Consider the following 23,969-nt stretch of genomic DNA (forward strand, 5'->3'; position numbering starts at 1 on the left):
GAGCTGGGTGATTTGAAATGAGCTGGAGCACAGAGTAAGGAAAAATAAGGAACTATTGTTCAGCACATCCAGGAACTCCTACATGTAATACATTTACATTAAATACATTTAATAATTTTAAAATAACAAGAAATAAAATTAAAAAAAATATTAATAATTATAAGAAATTAAGATCAAAATTAATACAATACTAATACAATAAAAACAGTTAAAATTAGGCTAAAACTATCTTTTACATAGTACAAACATTTGTCATTAAATACTAATGAATACAAATAATAAAAAATAATAGTAATACTAGTAATTAAAGAAACTAACTACTTAAACTAAATTACTTAAACGACTCTAAACTATAAAACAATATAACCCGTAAAATACATGTGTTCCTGTATTGCTTTAATGTATTTATTTTTTATATTAAATATACAGTTTTAAAAATCATTAAATAAAGGAAACACGAATTAAACTGAATGAGAAGAGGTGTGTTCAAACTTTTGACCGGTCTATATATATTCCTAATTCCAAAGTCCATCTCTGCTTTATTTATTAAACATTTAAATCGTGATTTATACAGGGACATATGGATATTGAGCTGTTGTGGTGTGAGTGATAAATAACAGTGATAAGAGTTTAATCGCTGGTGTTTTTTGAGCTCGGTCTGAGTGTGCTCTGATCCTCCAGGGGGCAGCAGCGCTCCTGAAGAGCTGCGGTGAGCAGGAGGCGAGGGGGCCGCTCGGAGCTCCTCATTGGTCGGTACGGGTCACGTGAGCGCGCTTGGCGCCTCTGCCGGTAGTGTGCGTTGGCTCGGCGGCGCGTGTAAACAAACGCGGCTGTGGGAGCGCGCGGCCTGGTCCAGCATGGTGAAGTGCGTGGTGCAGGGCTGTCAGAATCAGAGCGACCTGAAGCCCGGGGAGATGCCCACCCGGCCCCGCAAGCGCTTCTTCAGCTTCCCCGCCGACCGGAGCCGGGTGAAGGTGTGGCTGGCGGCGCTGCGGGAGGGCGAGCGCCTCGCCACTGACCGCTGTCAGATCTGTGAGGACCACTTTCTGCCCGAGCACATCACCGCCTGCGGAATACACCCCGACGCCATCCCCATCACCCCCCCGCTTGAGGGCGCACTCGCCTCCGCCGAGGAGCACGGGGAGCTGACCAAGCTGGTGGTAAGTAAGCACACTATAAACTAGGGGTGGGGGCTGCATAACCCAGATAATTCAGTGGGACTGTTTTAGAGGGCCAGACCAACAGACTGCTCTCAGTTTGGCTCAGTGTTTATGTTATCTCTTTTAATAAAAAGCGCTTGTGTGATTGGATTCAGTCAAAAATTACTGCAATCATCCTCTGCCCTTTGCTTACGCCCACTGGTTCTCCGACCTGCACTAGAGGGATTGCGACCTCTAGTGTTCAAACAATGCAACTGTGTAAACGGGCAATAGGCTTGTTTGACTTCACGCAGCACTATGTAGGAAGGTTTCTTTCTGAGGTGTACATAAGGGTAGCGATGGGTCTGACGACACTGAAACCTCGGCGCATGCACCGAGCAAACAAGGCGAACCCCTGTGTCGGACCGCGTATCATTTTAAGGAAAATCACGTGATCGATGCAGTTCCTCGCACAGTTGCTTGCAATTACTTTTTAAGTCCAGCAGATGTCGCCATTAAGTGATACAGCAACACAGTTTCAACACAGTGTCGATACAGTTTGGGAAATGTGCCATACACCCAATGAGGCTTCATCTGCCCATCACTACATAAGGGCCGTTTATGTAATGGCAAGAGGCCATGTGTGTGTAAAATGATCAGGTCTGCTCCAAACACATGCTCTGTGTTAGCTATCAATAGATAATGCCGAAAAATCCATAAAATTACCCCTTTGAAAGTTTTTCTTTTGAAATACATGCCTGGTATTGAACTTGACTGCTCCTTTTGTAACACATCTGTTTTGACAATTTGTCTACAACAGTAAATACTGGTCTGGACTATAAGCTAAATTTTATTTAAAATTTTCAGCAGTTTTTCTTTTACATTTGAAGATTATTTAAGATAAACTTTTTGTTTTTGTTTCATTCTGAAAATCCAATGTAAGTATTATATAGTCAAGATGATCTTGTTACTTGCATATTTTCTAATAATATTAATGCAAATTCAATGATGCTGAATGTATGAGAACATAGAAAAACAATCTTAAATCTATGAAGACTGTTCTACTATACCCCACATGTCTTCAACTTAACATCTTTTTTTGTTTGTTTGCATGTTTTTATTTTTTTTCTATACTCCTGCATTTATATCCCTGCTTTTTTCTTTCTTTCTTTGGATGAACACCTGGTCTTGAGCTGGATTTGTAGCAGGGTATGTTCTGTTACATGACAGTATGTACAGGACCAGTCAGAAATTTGGACACACCTCACCTTGTTAAATGTGTCTTTTTCTTTCTTTTTATAATTTTTACTTAACTAAACTTAATCAACATTTCACACTCTTGGTATTTTAATGTCCTCATGAGGTAGAGTCACCTGGAACAGTTTTATCAGCATCTTAAAGGTGTTCCTGGAGGTGCTGAACAATAATTCTACTTTAGCTCTGTTTACCACCCTTCATTTGAGGTCTCTGTGGCGGGCTCCCTCTAGCGGTGTGTGCAGTAGTTCTCTGGTGTATCGGGGGAGGGAGGTGTGAGGCAGTGGGCGGCCTCTCTCTCTCTTTACTTATAGTAAACCCGGCCCCGCTGTGGCGCGAAGTGCAGATCGAGAACGGAAGTGTGAGTGTGTGTTCAGGTGGTTAGTTGTTGGTTGGGAATACCGATGGCCTGCGCTGTGTACGGCTGCTCAGATCGATCTAACGGAGGGATAACGAGGAGCTTTTATAGAGTACCTAAAGTTCACCTACATAGAGGAGAAGAAATTAAGAAACTGACCCAGAAACGGCGGCAGAAGTGGCTCAGTAATCTCGTTCTGCGGCCTGGGCGCCTGGAGTCGGGCTCTGCTCGCGTGTGCAGTGAGCACTTTGTGAAAGGTAGATACAGCAGGAGCTCCAGTCACTGTGATTTTCTGTCTTTTCTCACTATATCTTATGTTAAAGTTACTGGTTGTGGCTCAGCTGAAGTCCTATTCCCTCACTAATCTTTTACAAACACCATAAAGTATTAGTATATACAAATAATATGAAATGTTAACCTTCTATGGCTGGAATATTTCTTTGGAGTAAAAAAATATATCTTTTAGAAGTTTGGGAGTCCCTGTGCATATATCAAAAATAACCTTTTTTTTTTACTTTTGATAACAAACAGATCATTTGAATCAGATTTTTTAGAGCAAGGAAGCATAAAAACCCTGTTTTAGTACGTTTACAAGAAAATAGGGCTGCAACTGTTTTAATGATTATTTTGGTAGTCAACTAATCTGACGATTATTTTTTTGATTAGAGCTGAACATGACATTTAAAAAGGCATTTAGTTGTCTAGATGTTGTTTAAACATGGAAAGTACTGATATTTAGTGAGTAAATATGTAATTTGTACGGTGGCCGAGAAAGCCCAGCGCAGTGCAAATTGAAAAGCGCTGCAAAAGCACAAAACACATCCATCAAAATTACAACACAGGCGCAGCAAATAGAAAAACGCGCTGCAAATAGAACCACAACACAACGGAAGTGAGTCACAACACAACGGAACTTTCCCGGGGGACCTTAAAAGATGCTGTACCAGCTGTATACAAAGGACAGTAAGTGGCAAACAAGCTTCTGAAAAGTAAGTTATGTTTATTACCTGTGATTACCACGGTTGTGTGCATATTATTAAAAGTTCTGCTTTACAAAACGCCTTGTTTGCCACTTATTGTCCTTTGTACACATAGTGAAGTCCGAGACCTTACTGAAGACGCAGCTTAGCTGGTACAGTATCTTTTAAGGTCCCCCGGGAAAATTCCGTTGTGTTGTGACTCACTTCCGTTGTGTTGTGGTTCTATTTGCAGCACGTTTTTCTAGTTGCAGCGCGTTTTTCTAGTTGCTGCGCCTGTGTTGTAATTTTGATGGATGTGTTTTGTGCTTTTGCAGCGCTTTTCAATTTGCACTGCGTTGGGCTTTCTCGGCCACCGTAAATTTGTTCTCTGTGGGCACTTTTGGAGACACGGACTTAGTTGAGTGTAAACTGTGTGAGTGAGACATTTACCCCCATTTACCTCCTACTGCGCTTCTGTCCCCGGCACTTTGTGTAATGCAGCACTGTTACAAATAAACAATTAGTTGACAATGAAATTTGTAGTCGACAAATTTAAATAATCGTCGTTGTTGATTATATCGACTAATCGTTGCATCCCTACAAGAAAATAGCAAGAAAAATATATATAAATATTCCAAATACACACATACATATTTTTTTTGTTCATGACCCCTTCTATGCCTCATTGCACTATAACATATACAGCTCTGGGGAAAAATAAGTGCCAATTAAAAATTAGGATTTATTTTTACTGTACCAAAATAAACACCTCTGGAATATAATCAAGAGGAATATGGATGATCACAAGCCATCAAACCAAGCTGAACTGCATACATTTTTGCACCAGAAGTGGCATAACATTTTCCAAAAGCAGTGTGTAAGACTGGTGGAGGAGAATATGCCAAGATGCATGAAAACTGTGTTATATACTAAAATGGTCTCCTTTTTTCCACACATATATATATATATATATTAAAGAATAAATACATAGTGTGCTGTAATAACCAAACATTTGCTGTAGAGGGTTAGATTGTGAAAGTATTGTTTTCAATCTGTCCACTTAACAGCTAAGAGGAAGTCACAGTGTACTTAATGGTGTACATTCAGCAGATGTAGTAAATAAATACAGTTTGCACTAGGGCTGGGTGATCTGGATCAAAAATAAAATCTCAATATTGTTGGCTATATAGCAATATAAGCTATATATTTTCATCCCATAAGGTGATAACAAAAAGACACTTCTGAATTTTTTTACATGCATTTTTATTATTCAGTGCAATATCATGAGCAGCCTGGTAATTAATTACACAAATTAATAATCACAATAACAATCCATTTAAAGTAGCATGAAAACAAGGGGCACATAAAATACAGTTTGAGTTTGGCAAAAATACGTCTGAAATGCTTAGGAAAAAGTAAATAAAATGTGGAGTTTTGTGTTTTACATTTTCATATTCTAGAAATTCTGATTTTGAACGGTTCCGCTATCACTATTTGTATTTACACGCATGCGGTTTCCTGCACCACGAAACTCCCACTGTAAAGGCTAGTAAAAAAATAAATAGGTCTCAATAGTTCACCAGCTAGTATAGTTTAATAAGCAGCTCCTCTTCTGTACTTTCTGTCACATCTCTCTCTCTCGATGTTCTCTCTGCCTGCATGATGAAACGGTAGGGGATGGGGGACAGCCTATATCGATATAAACAATATTGTCTCATCTTATATATCATACGAATATATATATTTCTTATATTTCTATATTATATATATATTTCTTAATCTCAAAATAAATCGCCCAGCCCTTGTACAATTGTTTGCATAATAGGTAAAGGAAATAGTCAGTGATAGCCATTTATTTCCTATAATTGTTACAGGTATTTAATTACGCCTTTTGTTGTTCTCTTCAGGCTGCCCTAGTTCTTTAAGTGATGTTAAGTCTGTAGACTGGGCTCCAACACTAAACCTCGGTTATGATGAAGGTGAGCCCGTCTCCAAGGCATCGTGTCTACGAAAGGAGAGGGTGAAGTCCAGAGACAGTCATGAAAGGTGCACTGAAGTTTCAGAGGTCCAGCTGGATTGTCACAGTGAAAACCAAACCACGATCACTGTGGTGTACCTTGATAACGAGGTGGTGGACCCAGCTGCTAATGATGTTGTATGCCTCCATACTTTTTGTATTCTTTTCTTTGTTTCCTTGAGCAGAAGGATGTCTGGAAGTCAAGAAAAGTATGTGCTTGTATCTGGTGCCTTCTCTCTCGTTCACAGAATGTTTGTGGACAGCACTTCTGTGGACTAAATTATTATTTTTTGTTTGTTTTTAAGTTGCTTTAAGATGTGCAGTTGTGCTGTCTGCTCCCTTTAAATAAGCATTGTCAGTAGAATAGCATTACAAGCTATTAGCTTTTGAAATGATGGTGCTCTATTTATTACTTCATGGGAAGAGTGTGGGGTGAGGTGGAGTGGTGAACATCCAACATCCTGACCTCATTTAATGCTCCTGTTACTGAATTCAAATCCTTACAGCAATGCTTCAGAATCTATTAGAAAGCCTTCCCTGAACAGTTACTCTAACAAAAGCAGGATCAATTTTTTTAAATTATATAAATACCTTTGATTTTGGATGAAAGAATGCATACGTGTGCATAAAGTGTATGTGCCCTGTTTATCTAATGTAACGTGTGGAAGTGTACAGAAAATTTTACTTTTAATATGTATTTTTAAATTGAAAAAGGGGTTGAGAAATAATAAATATATATTTTTTTCTTTCAAAGACTGAATTTCCAGCAGATGATGACAATGATGACAGTGACTATTATGATGAAGATGATGATGAAGAATACGATAATGAGGAGGAGGAAGAGGAAGAGGAGGATGACTGTGATTACACTGAGGATGGCCCATTCTGCATAGATGATGAAGCTGAGCGGGAATGGCTCGCCAGGCTGTAAGTTGTTATTATTCGTCTGATACCAATTACAAACCAAATCTATGGACAGATGTAGACCCTGAATCTTTAGTGTGCATCTTTGATCTGTGATCATGTGAATCAGATTGTTTGTAAAATGTTCTTTTATTGTGTTTTTAATTCTATTATTTATTTTTTCTTCAGTCAAAACAATCTCAGCCAGTCCACAGAAAAGAAAAATGTTTCTGCGCCACCAGGTATATAATAATAATCTGATTATTTAAATGATTTATTTTTTACCTTTTTAAATATTTTGTGTTGCAAAAACCTTTTTTTATATTTGTAATATTTTTAATTATTTTGATTATAATTTTTTTATATATATATATATTCCTCTAATACCTTATCAGAATTTGCAACGTGTTGAGTTTAATACTCTTTTCTGTAGGTTTCAAGTCTTACCGTGCAGATTTAACATTGGGAAGGCTGACCAAGCGCTTCATGGACCTGCTTCACTCTGCACCAGAAGGTGTTCTAGACTTAAATGAGGCAGCACAAAAATTAGGCACGAGGAAAAGGCGGGTCTATGACATCACCAACGTGCTAGATGGGATTAAACTCATCACGAAGAAGTCAAAAAATAAGATCCAGTGGGTGTAAGTACAGACCTGTTCATTGTTTACAAACCCAAACAAAGCATTTCTGTGTCGAACTGGGATGTTAGAGGCATTTTAAACATTATAAGATGATGCTCCTCCTTCATTCTGTTTGAGATGAGCATTCGGTTAAAAAAAAAAAAAGAGCTTAGCTGATCTAGCATGTTTGAACTTTTAATTTTGTTTATACAGGGTTCATATAGTTATGAAATACCTTGATGTTAACTGTTAATGCGCATGCGTGTTCCACGAGGGGGGGTCGTTCTGTGAGAGAGCGAGGTAATGGCGGTTGTGTGAATACGGAGAAGTAAAGTTTGGAGTTCGTTTAAAACGCGTGTTGTCTTTGTTCACTAACATTGGTAGCAGAGGATGGCGGCACACAGCTACAAAGTGCCGCCTCCGTTTGATGAAAACAAGTCGGATTATGAAAGTTGGAAGAATGAAATCAAGATCTGGAAGCTAGTTACTGAGCTGGACCAGAGGAAACAGGCGCTAGCAGTAACCCTGTCTCTCACTGGAAAAGCGAGGACTATAGCACTGGAAATATCCGCGGAGGATTTGAACAAAGACAATGGATTAACAACGCTTTTGCAGAAATTGGACACGGTGTACTTGAAAGAGGAGAAAGACCGTCAGTACGATGCTTATACGGAGTTCGACAACATCAGAAGAGATAGCAACGTTACCATGATGGATTACATTGTTGAATTCGAACGGGTATACAACAAAATGAGTAAGTTGAAAATGAAACTACCCGATGCTGTTCTCGCATTTAAATTACTTGATACTGCTGGACTTACAGTTAAAGACAAACAATTAGCGCTTACTGCTTGCTCTGATGTGACATTCAGTAGCATGAAATCAGCCTTGAAAAGGATATTTGGCGATAATTCACCGCCAGCTGGTGCTAGTGCATCAGTTGATCCTGACTGTGCATACTTCACAAGATTTACTGGAAAAAAGGACAAGTCAAGCTCTCAAAGTCAAACTCCTGTGCCACCTGGGTCAAACCCATTAGACAAATATGGAAGAAGATCCCGTTGTGCTATCTGTCAGAGTACTTACCACTGGGCAAAGGACTGTCCTCACAAAACTGAACAGGCAAGATTAACAGAAAGTGTTGAGAGCCACACAGAAGATATTGATGAGTGTCACATAACTTTGTTCTCAAAAGAAACATTGTCTGAAGCAGAGATATTCATGGTAGAGGCTTTAGGATCAGCTGTAATTGACACTGCCTGCACCAGAACAGTTTGTGGAGAAAAATGGTTTGACAACTATGTTAATGGACTGAAGCAGAGCGAGCTGGAGACCCAAACCAGTGCCAAAGCGTTCCGATTTGGAGATGGTAGACTTGTTCATTCCACAAAACGTGTGACAATTCCAGCTGTGATCGGTCAGACTAAATGCTATATAGAAACAGAAGTTGTGCCAGTCGACATTCCCTTGCTTTTGAGCAAAACATCACTAAAAAGAGCAGGTGCTGTCCTGGACATTGAGAATGATAAAGCCACAATGTTCAGGCAGCCAGTGAAACTTGAGCTGACCTCCTCAGGTCACTATTGTGTTAACATAAAAGCAAACGATAATTCAGCAGAGAATGATATCCAGAGTAACGAAGAAGTTCTGACTGTAACTGAAAATATGACAAGACAAGAAAAACAGAAAGTTCTGTTAAAACTACACAGACAATTTGGACATGCATCCGTAGAAAAGCTAAAAAAATTGCTGGACTGCGCAGGCAACCATGATGATGACTGCCTTACAATTCTCAAAAACATTGTAAGCAAATGTGACACATGCATACGATACAGCAAGTCAAAGCCAAAGCCTGCAGTGGGCTTACCCATGGCCTCAACCTACAATGAGACAGTGGCTGTGGACTTGCATGAGTTGGAACCAGGGGTATGGTATCTCCATGTCATTGATCACTTCACACGTTTCAGTGCAGGGAGTATTGTGACAACCAAGAAACCTAAAGACATCGTGAAGCATCTCATCCACTGTTGGATAAGCGTGCATGGACCCCCATATAGACTGTTTAGCGACAACGGTGGTGAATTTAACAATGAAGACATGAGAGATATGGCTGAAAAATTTAACATTGAGCTAAAAACCACGGCAGCATATAGCCCATGGAGCAATGGCCTCTTGGAAAGACATAATCACACCCTGACCGACATACTGTTGAAAGTGAAAAAGGAAAATGAATGCAGCTGGTCAGTGGCTCTAGATTGGGCCTTGATGGCAAAGAACTCATTACACAATGTGCATGGCTACAGTCCATACCAACTGGTGTTTGGACAAAATCCCAACATGCCATCAGTTTTAACTGATAAGCCACCAGCACTTGCAAGCCCTACGATGAATGCCTGGATGGCTCAGCATATTACAACTTTGCATGCGGCACGCCGAGCATTCACAGAAGCGGAGTGCTCTGAAAGAATCAAACGAGCCCTTCGCAAACAACTGCGAGCCAATGATGATCGATACGAAACTGGGGACAAAGTATACTACAAACGAGCTGACTGCCCACAGTGGAAAGGTCCAGGGGTGGTCATCGGCCAAGATGGTGTGGTAGTCTTTGTAAGGCACGGGGGCACATATGTTCGTGTGCATCATACAAGACTGAGAAAACTGATACCCAACATACAGTGCTAGAAGATATGGACATTCAGCAAGAGGTGACTGACAAACAAACGTTGCCGGATTCTGAACTTAACCACGAAGATGATGATACTGATAGTGGGGAAGAGACCAATACACATGACTTGCCTGAATCAGAAAATCATGCTGTAGCCGCTCCACTTGCTCATGAAAACAGACCAAATGCTGACACAGTAAACACTGAAACATTCACAAAACATGGAGAATTGCGACTAAAAGCTGGACAAACAGTGACATATACAGATAGAGAAAGTGGACAAACATTAACAGGAACCATTCTAAGTCGTGCAGGGAAGGCCACTGGAAAACACAGAAATTGGTACAATGTATAGTTCAGTGGATCTGGGGACCTTGCTGGTTCCACAGGCTCAGTAAATCTGGGTGAAATGGACAATGTTCAAACTGTACCAGCAGAGCACACTGTCTTATGTGAGGAAAGCAGTACAGAGGAGACTCTGATGGTTGATGACGATATTTTTGATGCTGCAAAACAAGCAGAGTTATGCAATTGGAAGAAGAATGATGTCTTTGAGGAAGTGAAAGATGAAGGACAGAAATGCATCACCACAAGGTGGGTGTGTACACTGAAGGAAACCACTGATGGTGTCGCACCTAAAGCTAGACTAGTCGCCAGAGGTTTTGAGGAAATGCATATTCAAGAACTCCCAAAAGATTCCCCAACATGTGCTTCAGAGTCATTAAGAATGATCATGGCTGTCATATGTCAAAAGAAATGGCAATTAAATTCTATGGATATAAAAGCAGCTTTTTTGCAAGGCAAAGAATTGGCTCGAAACATCTACATACGCCCACCACCAGAGGCTCAGAGCCAAGGCGTTCTATGGAGACTGAAAAAGTGTGTCTATGGACTAGCAGATGCCTCTCTTTATTGGTATAATAAAGTGAAGGACACAATGCATAATTTAGGAGCAGTCATGTCGCAAGTTGATCCAGCAGTCTTCTACTGGTTAGATGACTCCTCCAACGTCATGGGAGTACTCGGCTGTCATGTGGATGATTTTATCTGGGGAGGTTCTGAAAGATTCGCCACAAAAATCATACCACAGTTAAAAGCAGCTTTTCAAGTTGGACGGGAAGAACACAACACCTTCAGCTATATTGGAATGGAGTTCTCCTCTCTTAATGACACAGTACAGGTACAGCAGAGCATGTACATCAAGAACCTCCAGCCCATTCCAGTGAACCCGGCTAGAGCTGCTGAGCGAGATGCTCCCCTAACAAATCAAGAAATTGACATGCTTAGATCAAAAATTGGTCAAATATTGTGGGTAGCAAGACAAACAAGGCCAGATGCAATGTGTGATGTATCCATCTTAGCATCCAGTATGAAAGCTCCTACTGTTCAAAATCTGCACTCTGTAAACAAACTGATCCAGAAACTCAAATCTGATGAAGTGACCTTGAAATTCCAGCACCTAGGCAAAGACAGTTCCTTACAGCTTGTCGTGTTCAGTGATTCATCAATGGGCAACCTTCCTGATGGTGGCACTCAGGGTGGTCATCTAATCATGCTCATGGGAGAGAATGGAAGATTCTCACCTATATGCTGGCAGTCGAAAAGAATAAGAAGAGTGGTGAGAAGTACTCTTGCAGGGGAGACACTGGCCCTCGCAGATGGCATTGATAATGCAATATTTCTGGCCACACTCTACTCAGAACTTACTGTAGGTGACTGCAAGCACAGAGGCTTACCCATAATATGTATAACTGACAATCACTCACTCCTGGATGCTGTAAAGTCAACCAAACCAGTTACAGAGAAGAGACTACGGCTTGAAATTAGCAATATCAAGGAGCTCATACAGTCCGGAGTCATTCGACACATCATGTGGTCAGCGACCAAAGACCAGCTTGCTGACTGCTTGACAAAGAAAGGAACGTCAGCTCTACTCCTCCTAAAGGCCTTCAGCGAAGGTGTATGGCACCTCAAGGAATAAGAGAACAAGACAGACGTTTAATGGACTAAAAACATTTTTAAGGCAGTTTTTTTTCCTTTGGACAGTATTACACTTGAGTTTTTTTTTTTTTAAAAAGGGGGAGTTTGTTAACTGTTAATGCGCATGCGTGTTCCACGAGGGGGGGTCGTTCTGTGAGAGAGCGAGGTAATGGCGGTTGTGTGAATACGGAGAAGTAAAGTTTGGAGTTCGTTTAAAACGCGTGTTGTCTTTGTTCACTAACACTTGAAACTCCATGTGATTAGCAAATAGCAATTTCCAGGCCTGGATAAGTGTTGGGGAAAATAAAAATACCCAGAAAGTTTTGGAAAAGTCATGAAAACATTTCAACATTTGATCTGATTCATTTTGGACCTACAGTAATCAATTTTAATTATAGCTTTAGTTGATTTTTGGTTTTATTGTCCATGTCTGCACTGAAGTTTTTGCCTTGAAGGCATGGAAAAGTCATGAAAAAATCATGGAAATGTATAGGTTAAGATGTGTATGAACCCTGTTTATAATTTATTCTATTATAATTAGTAGCACTGATTTGATGACATTCTGTATTTCATGGTTTTCATGACAGAAAACCATAACATGTTTGGTTTACATGTTAAATGTGTGTTCTCCTGTTTTACTCTGCATGTGTGCTCTCTGGTTCTCACATTTTGCAGAGTAGTTCAACCTTTCGTTCTCTTTTTGTTGAAGGGGCCCAACGCCAATTAGCTGTTTTAAAGGCCAGTGGAAGACCAAGGTGAAGGTTGACCTACTAAACTTGAAGACCATGGAGGAGGCTCTGGACTGGCTCATTAAAGACTGTGCTCAGCAGCTTTTTACTCTAACGGACATCAAAAGCAATTCTAAATATCCTTCCATGCCTGATTTTTAGAAATTATGCAACTTACAGAAGAATTAAAAACTTTATTTACTGTGAAACAGTGGCACATGTAAAGGTCAAGTATGTTTGCATAACACTAATCAAACAATCAATCAAACAATCAAGGAAATAGTTCTGATCACCACCACCCACTGTAAGGTCATACGTGATGCTGTGCATTGAGGAAGGTCAGATGCCTGCACACATTCAAACATGGAATATCCCATCCATTTAGAGCCCACGTATTTAGAATCAGAATTCACTCAAACTACCAAAAAATTGCAACACCTTGCCATGAGCAGCCTCACTCACAGGATGACACATCACAACTTTGTGTTTAGGTGTGGGAAATCCCAAACAGTTATGAAATTTTTGTCAAAACAAAACGAAAAAGAACAAAACGCTGCATGTAGGCATTTTCTTTTAATCATATTAATGTTATGGCTGTTTGATATAATTCGTTTGACAGTAGAAAAACCTCTTATTATTCTGTATTATGCTCTATCATCTATATATCGTTTCAAAATGCAACAGGCTTTTTTTTGCCTGAGCAACGCATGCTGGCAGAAAGTGTCGGCAATGTACAGGTAGTTTTGTTTTCAAGGCAGGGAATGAGTGTTAAGGCCACCTTACCTACATACAGCCTTGTATTGAGTTCCTCACTAAAATGAGATTTTATTTTAATGTTGATTTTAATTCAGTATTTAATAAGAAAAAGGTCTTTTATGTGTTTTTTTTTTTTTTTTGGAATAACAATCACTGAATTTATAGAAAATGTGCTATATTGTGATGTGTTATTAGTGTGATTTATTTTTTTTTTTTTTTGTCATATCTGACAGCCCTTATGTTAAATGTTTTTTAACATGCGTTTGATATTTGTTGTGTGTGACTTCCCTATTCATTTGTGTAAAGGGTAAATGTGCTGCAGTTTTTGCTGCACAACAAGGCTGCTTTAGTTCGAACCCCACCTGTAATGCACTGCATGCCTGCAGCAACTCTCCCCAAGTGGCAAGTTGGAGGTATAGAGTTAATGTAAATTCAATCCAAGCTTTATAACCGCTTTATGAATGGGGCAAGGTACAGGATATCTAGTCAGATAACTGATTTACCTGAGAATCAGGCTCTTTAAAAAGCGGATCTGTGTTGTCTGGAGTGATGGAGCAGTACTTTTTGAATACTTTTGAGGGGCATTTGTGGTCCAGTTACATTTTTGCAGTTTTCCCAGTACATTCCTGGGGCATTGTCCTTAACTGTGTTTGTACTTCAGCTTATGTAACATATGAAGACATCTGTCAGATCAGTGTCTTTCAGGATCAGACTGTGATCGCCATCAAGGCCCCTGAGGAGACCAAGCTGGAGGTCCCAACCCCCACTGAGGTAATCCATGAAAAAATGCACTGGAGTGATGACTAAAAACAAAGATTATTAGAGAAATTTAAACAGTGTGAATAAAAGATGACCGATTATCACTAATTTTTAGCTACAGCTCAGTCCAAAGTAATGGGTTCTTCCACCCTGCTTAGTGTTTTATGCATAGACTTTATTCAGTAGGTAAATTAATGTATGCACACACATAAAACAGGCTGGGGTAAAACAATGATTTGTTTTTTTGTTTTTGTTTTGTTTTGTTTTGTTTTTTTGCATTAGGACTCTATACAGATCCACCTAAAGGGATGCAGAGGACCCATCCATGTGCTGACGTGCGACATGGGTGGACAGGGCAGCAAAGCAGGTCCAGTAACCACTGCTCCACAGCAGCTTACAAAAGACCACTTCTTAACACTGGATGAGAGCAGAATACAGACAACACCACTCTCCACAGGCTAAAAACATGGTGTGCTTTTGCTTATTATTTAAAATAAAATCCAACAAAGTGTTTGAAACAGCCGAAGTAGAGAAGTCAGTGTTTTTACATTTTTCCTACATTTCTCTGCAGATTCAACAGCAGTATCGTCAAATCCATCGTTTTGTTGAACAGTTAAACACTCTGGAGGAATTGCACATCACTGATGCAGCAAAATGTTGTTCATTCCTTACCATAAACATTGCTTGAAGAACTTCGGTTGTGAAAAGGAAAAGTAATGGTGGGAGCACCATGATGAACTTTATTTTTATATGCATTACCTGATCATTCCAGTTTTTTCTTAACTAGGACACCGGTTTGTTCATCGGTCTGTACTGTAAGGAATGTGTTACTACAAAAATCTCACTTTTCTGAGAAAATAATTGTACAAAATAATATGAAAATTAGTAAAGGTCTATGTAATAGTTCATAATTTCATTTTATGCAGAAAAAACATTTACAGTCAGTGTGCTGAGATTACAATGGCTTGTTTAAACATTTATTAAAACACATTTACTCAATACTTATTGTTGAGTCAGTAATGGCATCAATAGGAAGTATTATTTGTTGGCATTAAAAACTGATACTGTTTGTATTTGTAAATATTTTTCACAGTACTACTTGTTTTAAAGACACGTCCTGTTATTTTTGTCACAAATTATGATTTCCAAAAATAAAATAAATCCACACTTGTTAAAAATGATGCAAAAACTTATTGACTGTGTCCAAGAACTGCAATGGGGAAGTATTTCAACAAGTCTAAGAGATACAGTGCTTGAGAGTTCATCCAATTAAAATATACACATAGAGTTGCTCTGCAACCAAACTCCAAAATGCTCTCTAAAACATGAATAAGAATCCAGCAGATATTCGGACTTTACTGTGATAAGGCCACAACCATTTTATCTGAAGTATGATGAATCCCTGCTCAAAGCATTAAGACTTAATTATATTATATTGCACTGGAGTGAGATGACCAACAATAAAAGCAAACACACATTTAGCTATTCTCTTATTTCTCTTAGAAAATGTTTAAACATAATTTTGCAGATATCTTACATGAGGTCATCACTGAAAAATAACTTTTAACAGCTGAGAACATAACCTAATCTTCTGCTCGTCCATCTTTGTTTTTTTATTGCCAGTCTCAGTGTCCACTGATTACTGACTTCATCAGTCAGTGATGAAGTGCACAAATGTAACAGGGAAGACTCCTCTTCTGGTAGGATCCCCTTCAATATGGCCCACCTAAAAGATACAGGAACCAATCAGATCACATAATGGAAACATTCAGATACAAATGTAGAAATAATGGGGATCAGTGCATCACCACTGTATTCACATTGTTTTAGGAAACTCCAAAACCATAATGCCATTTCCAATCTTTTATTTCCTAACTATTTCCAGTACTTTCAGCATGAACTGGACACAGCGGTGTATTCAGGTGTTGTTTACTTACCCACCACTCCTTGTCTTCCTCTCCATCCACTATGATCACCTCTCCCTCAGCAAAGGTCAGCTCATCTGGGTTATCAGCTTTACACTTATAGATGGCTTTTACTCGTTTAGGTTTCTGTTTCTGTCACACACACACACACACACAGTATACAAACATTACATTCAGTATTTCCAATAATTTGTACTTGTAAAAGAGAATAGCTTCTCTAGTAATGCTATGTGTGTAAAGACCTGTAATATATTTGTACTGCCTCAGTCCACATGATTATTGCACTTTGAGATGCAGAATTTAAACTTTTTGATTGTAGGTGGTGCAGTCCAATATCGGGAAATATCAATTTACCATAATGCTTCTTTAATAGGAAAGTTTTTGTACGTATTTTTTAAACCAAAAACCCTCTTTATTGACTCAGGGAAAGCCTAATCTGCCCAACTACACACAAGCTGTTTATTTGAGTGCATGTGCTGTATACAGAATATATTATGTAATTGTTTATTAAGAGACTCTTACCACCTGGGTCGCTCTGGGCTTAGGCACTGGGGGTGGGGCTGGAGGTGATGTGGCTGCAGGATTACGAGGTGGGGGAGGACCATCCTTTTCTGTTGTTTCTGTTCAGAATATAGAGATATTTATTAAATTAAACTGGTTTATTTTTTGTCTGTACCACAATGAAACTTAAAACAAAATTTATGTACTTTTCATATGTCTTTGGTTTGTGTGTGTGAATCTTTCACTGGAACTGAGTGGAGGATTAGGACTTTATTTAAAGTAATTTTAGATCATTTCTTTTAAAGGTAGAAGGTGGCATCTCTTCATGACCAAATTGTACCTGTTTTATAATGAGTACTTCCTAATGCACCATGCAAAAAACAAAGCAAACACAAACTGGTTGAGCATGAGCATGAAAGTTGGTTCAGTGATCTATAGTGGACTTCTCAGTCAGAACTCCTTTGAGATGTGGCTCAGCTGAAGATTTAATGTATTAAAATGCTCCTAAAAAGCTTTCCAGCATGTTGGGTTTTCCATACCCTGAAGAATCAAGGCTGTTTGGAAACCAGAGGCAGGCGTAATACAGTATTGGTGTTTTGTTTTTAAAAATGGTGTGTGTTTGTCTCGTCATGTATTCTTTTACATTCCTTACATACCTGATACAGGATTGGGTTTAAGTCTGCTTGTTTGTGTTCTTGGAAGACCTCTGAAATGATAAACATTTTCTTTTAGTCAACATCATAAATAAATTCTACAAATGGACATGAGCTGTGGGCACTGCCTAGAAAAAGGATTCATTCCTTGTATGTTCCCCATTTATTGCTTTAATAAATGGAAATATTATCAATACACTACAAACATCCTTTGGCAAAAAATATTATTAATAGACAAATTATATGTAAATTAAGATGTATATACTTTAATTAAGCAAAAAATATGCCAATGGGGTGAGCAAATTTGTCTTAATAAAATTTCTGAAAATAATCAATTACAAAGTCTCAAAATGAGTAAAGTAAGCCTTAAATTAGGCAAAAATCCCTTATTTTCTGGCAAGAATTTGTGCACAAGAATCAGGATGACTTGACTGGTGACTTTTTGTGCTTATTTTGAGTCAAATTATGTAAAATAAGGTAGAAAAACTGAAGAAGATGCTTAGTAGGACAACAATTCTTATCAAAGAAAAAAGGGTGTAAATACTTTTTATAGGCAAACTGCATAACAATATCTTGTATTGAGAAAAAACAATAATTAAAAAGAAATATATAAATAAAAAATATAAATATATATACAAAAATAAATCTTTTGGCTGTTATATTTGCAGGATATTATATTACATTACATTATTGGGATATACATTTGAGGATTACTATATCATACGTAAATATTTGTAAATATCTGATGTGCTATGAAAACATCAGTTGGGGGACAGCTCTTACCCTGTGGGAGGTTTGAGAGCAGGGCCTCTGGGCTGGTAGGGTACGGGTGGAGCAGCAGGTTTATACGGGGGTGCAGGGGGCACTGGGGGAGGAGGAGGTATTGGAATGAATGAAGGTGGAGTAGGAATGTTTGGAACTGGGGGAACAGATGGCATCTGCATGGCAGGTGGCACTGAAGGCAGAGGAACATTCTTAGTGTGGGTCCGAGGCTCCGTGGGGATAGGCTTCTTTATTACTGGAGGAGGCGGGGCAGCGGGAGGGAGGACTGAAGGGGAACAGAAATAAAACAGAAAACAGTTACTAAAAAAAAACTAAAAAGGCTTTGTGGATTTCGCAACCCTAAGTTGTAGTAATCCAATCCTTCAGTTCTTGTAGGTAAAATGTTTCCCACTCTTCTGTTTCTGAGATATTATTGGATTATCTTGCATGCACAACATCTTTATACTCCCTCCACAAATTCAGTGGAATCTGTTCTTCCTCCAGCCATGTAATGCCAATGCCACTCGCGGCAACACAACCCAAAACATGACACATCCACCCCTGTGCTTTACAGTTGCCAATATGTTACTTTCAATAACCAATAATCAAAAATAAGCTATTTTGCTGTCTAAGTAATTAGACTTTATACATACACAACATTTTTTTTCCCTTTAGTTCCTAAACATTCTTAAGTTTAATTCTTTTTGTGCTGAAACTATGATGCCAATATAGCTAATAAGTATTTGATTTAGTGGTGTGCAATATCCTATCGTACGCAATATTATCACCAGATTTTTACAATTTTTACAAAATTAGGATCAGAGACTGTTTACAAAACAGACAAATGTTTTTTTTTTCTATTTTTTTGTTTATACTGAATGTATAAAACTCTTGTATTTATATTAAATAAAACTTAAAATATTTTTTGTTGCAGTAGTGTATTCTTAAAAAAGCCATTATCGCAAAAAAACAAACAAATTTATGTGACTGAATACCATAGAATAGACTTTATACCAAAACCATCACAGATTTACTCTGTGTTAAACAGGTTGAGTTGTTGCATGATGCCATATAGACTTGTTTGTTATATGACAAAATAATTATATAAACAGAATAAACATTCTGGCATTAGGATAGTTGCTACTGTTGTTTAAATTAGATTTTTCCTTTAAAAAGATTCATCATCAGGTCATCTCTGTGTTTACACTAGCAGGTGATGAGAGACCAGTTATGAGAAAATGCAATTTTTAGACACAATTTGGTAACAAGCAGCAAGTGACACTGTGACAGAGCAAAAAGAGACAAATGACGTTGACTTTAACTCATGCAAATTAATTATGGGGTAGTGAAGCGATATTCTACAACGATTGGCCGAACAAATGAGTCTGACCAATCACAGAAACAGGGGCTTGAGGTCCCAAGCTTCTTCTCTCTAAACGTGTAGCTCCAAACCCATTTAGCCTCATTCTAAGAGAGGTGTAGGGGTGAAGAGGTGTGGATTCTAAGGTGTGGTAAAGGTGGGCTCCTAACTGCCATTTCTTCTTCTCCTGTTTTATTTGATGAATATAAGCACATATATAGGGATAATTTGAAGGAAAAGGAAATATGGGAAAAAGTAGCAGATGGATGTATAGTAAACTGGCTAGATTTGCTAGCATGCTAGTGTGAACACAGAGTATGCAACCCTCACCTAAAGGCTAGAGATATACTTGACCATGCGTTCACAATGACAATCTACATACTGTGTTGTAAGTGTGACTGACACATACTTGCCTATGTGCTACGTGTGTTACTGAAGGCTTCCACTATTGGTTTCCACTTGTCACAGGAGCAAGAACACATCGTACAGATGCTGGTCATTTCAGATTTTGTCAGACAGTCTTTCTTCAAACAATTCTACCAATGTGATGATGCACTGCACCTACTGTTTTATGTGTGCTGCACCTTGTGTATGCGTAGCGTTCCTTAATACCGAACGGATGCAGAATACAGACACCAGCGGTCATGCACACGTGAATGTATCATTATCAGCAAGTACAGTACATCTTAAGGATAACTTGTGAGGAATCTTGTGGGGCCAGACACTTACCATAGTCTGAACTGTTACTTTCTGGACTGGTGGGGTTAAGGGGATCTGATGAAGATCTCTGTCTCCCTACTCCCTCCACATTTTTCCAGCCCCCATTTCCTAAAAATAAAAACATATTCATGTACAGTACAATACTAATAATCTTCACAAAATGTGTCACAGTTTTTTTTTTATCGTAAGTCGTTAATGCATACCTGTGAGAGTGTTGCGTGGGGGTAGCTGTGGTAAATTGATGGGGAGTGTGTTAGATGGAGGAGGGCTGTTCATTAGAGTCCCGTAGGTTTCATTACACATCATACTGGGGATGAAGCCCCTCTGCTTTTCCCGAACTGCACTGACCACATCTCGTGCCAGGGCCGCCATATTGGGCTGCATGGGGCCACTGCTAGAAATAAAGCAGCTGACAGGACGTTCTTCACGCTTTTGAGGGATAGGCTACCACAAACCCAGAAGAAAAACACATTTAAATATTCAAATAACCCTAAATCAGAAAAGGTTGGTTAAGCATGGAAAATTCAAACAAAAAATAATTACAGCGTATCTTACATTTTCTTTGACTTGTATTTGTTTGCAGACAATATAAACCCAAGATATTTCATGTTTTATCTGCTTAATTTCTTTTACTTTGTTAATAAACATCCCACCCAACTATACTATCTTCGTGCATTGACGAAACTGTGTGAGTGAATCTCACCTTATCTTCCATTTCATCATCACTCTCATCCAGGTCTTCATTCTGCAGACACCACTCGTACTCCACGTGCACATGGACGTTAAATTTGCCAGTCTGCGCCTGGGTCAGCTGCCAATAACAGAGCAAGTGCAGTAAGTATGGCTCGTATGGGACATTTAATAATAAGAGAAAGGCCATGCTGTACAATATTTATTTTAAAAAATGTAAAAAAGAAATCCCCATTGTTTTTCTAAACTTCTATATAATGTATTTAATAGTATCCCAAACAGTAGTGGTTTGTGTGAAATGGATCAGTTAACACACTTACTGACTCAAAAAGCAGACAAGAAAAGTATCAGCAATGTAGAAATAAATGAATGTGTGAATGTGAGTTTCAGTTTCAGTAACCAACCAATATAATATTTTTCCCATGGAGAAGGACTAGTAGTATTAGTAGTTTTCTACTAGTAAATACAGATTTAGAAAATCATCATAAATCTCATAAATATGAAATTTCTGGCATACCTTAAAGGTACTATTAGTGCAGGTTGTAATAAATCAGTAGCATTTTTTTTAAATATAACTAAATGCTTTTGGGCAAATCAGGTTTCTGTGTAGTAATATTGTGTTGCAGATTTTTTTTTCTGTTTATTTATTTGTACGTACTGTGAACTAATACAGTACATTTTATTATTGTGATTGATCTATTTCTTGTAAAGTATTTGAATTTTCAAACTTATTTGTGCGAAAATAATGATGCAAAAAATGAGGTGATGATTATGATTTTTTTTCCTATTTAGTACAACCCTCATTTGAATCAGACAGTGACTTCTGTGTATATTTACACACACACACATATATATATATATATATATATATATATATATATATATATATATTTATATATATATATATATATATATAAATGAATTAAAATTGTGCCTACCAGCTCTAGACACTGTGTGTGCTTCAGCCGCCTGGCCATATCCAGAGGAGTCTCTCCAGCTTCATTGGCTGTGTGAAGACAGGTAACACAAAATATACACAACACTAAAGATCCACATGTATAAAACACAAAGCCAGTGGTGATGAAATCATTTCAGTGCTGGTGTGTCACAACATCTGGAGTTTCTAGGTGTAGATGAATGTATCTCTTACTCATGGTGACGGAGGCTTTGCTCCGTAGCAGAAGTTTCAGACATTCACTGCTGTCTGTCAGGCAACAGTAGTGCAGCGCTGTGTTTCCTTTTCCTGTTTGCTTGTCCAGATTCCCACTAAACAAACACACACACACACACACACACACACACACACACACACACACATACACATTCACGCACATAAGCCTCATGTGAAACGATGATCTAAACACAAAAGCGCATTTTAAGCTGATGAAGCAACACCTTCACAATGCTGCTTTACCTGTTCTGTGCAAGAAAGTCTACAATGTGGAGGGAGTTTCTGTCCACCATTCTCACCGCCAGGTGCAGCGCGGTCTCACCCGGCTCCTGCCAGAGAGAGCAGAGAAAATCATTCAGATGCTGTTCAGAAAAGACTAGTGACAGTTTACTTCCAAAACCCTGCCAGTCTACCAATAAAATGTCATTTTTTCTTTCTTTATTAACATCTACATAAATCATTATAGCACCCTTTTTCTTCTGTATATCGTCTCTATAGTTATATATTTTTTTTACCATCAAATCACCTTTATTGGAGCTTTACCAGAGATTATCCAAAAATATACTTGTCTTGTTAATTTGAAGCATTTTTTTCCCCCTTTACTGTATTTAAGTTTCTGGTTTGATAAATCTGCAGCATCACAGTTACATTAAATTGTACAAAGTTGAACTTAATAATAAAATACAATACAATAAATTACAATAAGGGTCACAATTCACAGTACTTACAACAGTAATAAACAATGTTAAATGGTAAAATAATGCCTTAAAAATGATTATTAACACATTATTTACGATATTTTTAAAGGTTTCTCAATTTTAAATAATCATGAATTGAGACATTAGACATGAGATATTTTGTAATGCTTATTAATGTCTTAATTAGTGTCAGTTAACAACTAGTTCTGCTGTAAGTACTTTTAATTAATGTACCACTTGTTGTAATGTGTTACCAAAAGCATCACTAAAAACAGCACTACAACAATTTTAAAGCCAAAATTCTGTCTGTACACATAATAATTTATATATTTATCTATTGCTTCTCCTGTGTTAAACTAACAAAGCTAACTTCAGAGACCAACCATGATTGAAGTCATCTTTGGTGGTAATGGGAAAATGAATTGTGTCTCTTTGCAAGCTGTCTGTGGTTAATGGCACGGTTTCACTCACATGTTCGTTGGGTAAGGATAAGGTCTCTGTTAGATCCACTCCCTCTGCGTACACCTGCAGCAGGGAGAAGATGTCCCGGCTCTTCACTGCATCGTACAGACTGCGGAGCTTAGCAGACGGATCCACACGCCTGCGCTGGGCAAATCGCTTCTCTGTGTATTTAGCTGTGATGAAGTCTTTCCGGCTCTGCCTGATAATCAGATACAACGTATAGATACAAAATTAGATATAAAGTGTATTATATTTAGGACTGGTTTTGTAGACAGAGATAAAGACTCATCGTAGATTAAATTTCTATTTAATGGATAATCGCTATTCAAAAAGATGGGTTGTCCAGGACCAGAGTTAAAGGAGAACTAACCTTTGATAAATAGCATATATTTGTTCTCCCACAGCGTTCCGAGATCCAGAAATTTCAACACCCTTTTGTCCAAACACCCTTCAGACTGGGTGACACAGGGCAGAGGTTTATACTAATTCTTTTAATTCTAACACTTTTTAAGTTCTTAATGCCTCGTTTTAAATGTCAGGGCTCTCTGGAAGGAGAAGGAGGTGGGGAGCTACTTTGAGCTGGATAATGGTGGAAAAAGCGATTTATCGGGGCAAATTATGCCCCATCTCACCCAGTCTGAAGGGTGTTTGGACAAACTGTTAAAATCTCGGAAAGCTGCGGGAGAACAGAGATGTGTTATTCATCAAAGGTTAGTACTTTTTAGCATGTTTAACTACACCAAAAGTCAGTTTTACACCAGAGTTCTCCTTTAACCCCTGTCTGGGTAACCATGTCTTAAAGTTAATTCAGTCAAAAAACAAACTCTATAATCTTAAAGCAACAAGTTTACTTGCTGTTTTCTATTATGTTGTTGATTTGGATGAGTCA

General features: G+C 38.4%; 2 protein-coding genes across 4 annotated transcripts in view; one reads left to right on the top strand and one right to left on the bottom strand.

Annotated features, from left to right (window-relative positions):
- The first annotated feature begins 771 nt into the window (after positions 1–771).
- Positions 772–15,330, top strand: e2f6 (E2F transcription factor 6). Of its 3 annotated transcripts, none has more exons than XM_007235239.3 (9): positions 2,722–3,008; positions 5,618–5,865; positions 6,482–6,654; positions 6,820–6,872; positions 7,064–7,271; positions 12,605–12,760; positions 14,036–14,150; positions 14,421–14,607; positions 14,710–15,330. In XM_007235239.3, the coding sequence occupies exons 1-8, from the start codon at positions 2,798–2,800 to the stop codon at positions 14,598–14,600; spliced, it is 1,344 nt and encodes a 447-aa protein (XP_007235301.2). In that variant the 5' UTR covers positions 2,722–2,797; the 3' UTR covers positions 14,601–14,607; positions 14,710–15,330. The 3 variants fall into 3 exon arrangements, with proteins under 3 accessions (XP_007235303.2, XP_007235301.2, XP_007235302.2); XM_007235240.3 differs by having other exon boundaries at positions 5,618–5,838; XM_007235241.4 differs by lacking the exons at positions 2,722–3,008; positions 5,618–5,865 and adding an exon at positions 772–1,160 and having other exon boundaries at positions 14,710–14,948.
- Positions 15,089–23,969, bottom strand: part of asap2b (ArfGAP with SH3 domain, ankyrin repeat and PH domain 2b) — a 32,627-nt gene continuing 23,746 nt past the window's right edge. The window contains exons 17-28 of the mRNA XM_049483284.1: positions 23,090–23,279; positions 22,164–22,249; positions 21,900–22,015; positions 21,688–21,755; positions 20,763–20,870; positions 20,263–20,503; positions 20,069–20,167; positions 18,001–18,265; positions 17,221–17,270; positions 16,586–16,683; positions 16,076–16,195; positions 15,089–15,864 (exon numbers count right to left, since the gene is read on the bottom strand). Of these exons, the coding sequence (XP_049339241.1) occupies positions 15,790–15,864; positions 16,076–16,195; positions 16,586–16,683; positions 17,221–17,270; positions 18,001–18,265; positions 20,069–20,167; positions 20,263–20,503; positions 20,763–20,870; positions 21,688–21,755; positions 21,900–22,015; positions 22,164–22,249; positions 23,090–23,279 (1,516 nt within the window). The 3' untranslated portion in view covers positions 15,089–15,789. The remainder of the gene's footprint in view (positions 15,865–16,075; positions 16,196–16,585; positions 16,684–17,220; positions 17,271–18,000; positions 18,266–20,068; positions 20,168–20,262; positions 20,504–20,762; positions 20,871–21,687; positions 21,756–21,899; positions 22,016–22,163; positions 22,250–23,089; positions 23,280–23,969) is intronic.

The sequence above is a fragment of the Astyanax mexicanus genome, chromosome 1 (genome assembly GCF_023375975.1).
Source record: "Astyanax mexicanus isolate ESR-SI-001 chromosome 1, AstMex3_surface, whole genome shotgun sequence".
In the NCBI taxonomy this organism is placed as follows: Eukaryota; Metazoa; Chordata; class Actinopteri; order Characiformes; family Acestrorhamphidae; genus Astyanax; species Astyanax mexicanus.

Bases quoted from the DNA above. Each gene is read 5' to 3' on its own strand.
- e2f6 (XM_007235239.3), top strand. From the start codon at position 2,798: ATGGCCTGCGCTGTGTACGGCTGCTCAGATCGATCTAACGGAGGGATA. The intron at 6,655-6,819 runs GTAAGTTGTTAT...TTTTTTCTTCAG, and splicing joins CGGGAATGGCTCGCCAGGCT to TCAAAACAATCTCAGCCAGT. The intron at 14,151-14,420 runs GTAATCCATGAA...TTTTTGCATTAG, and splicing joins AGGTCCCAACCCCCACTGAG to GACTCTATACAGATCCACCT.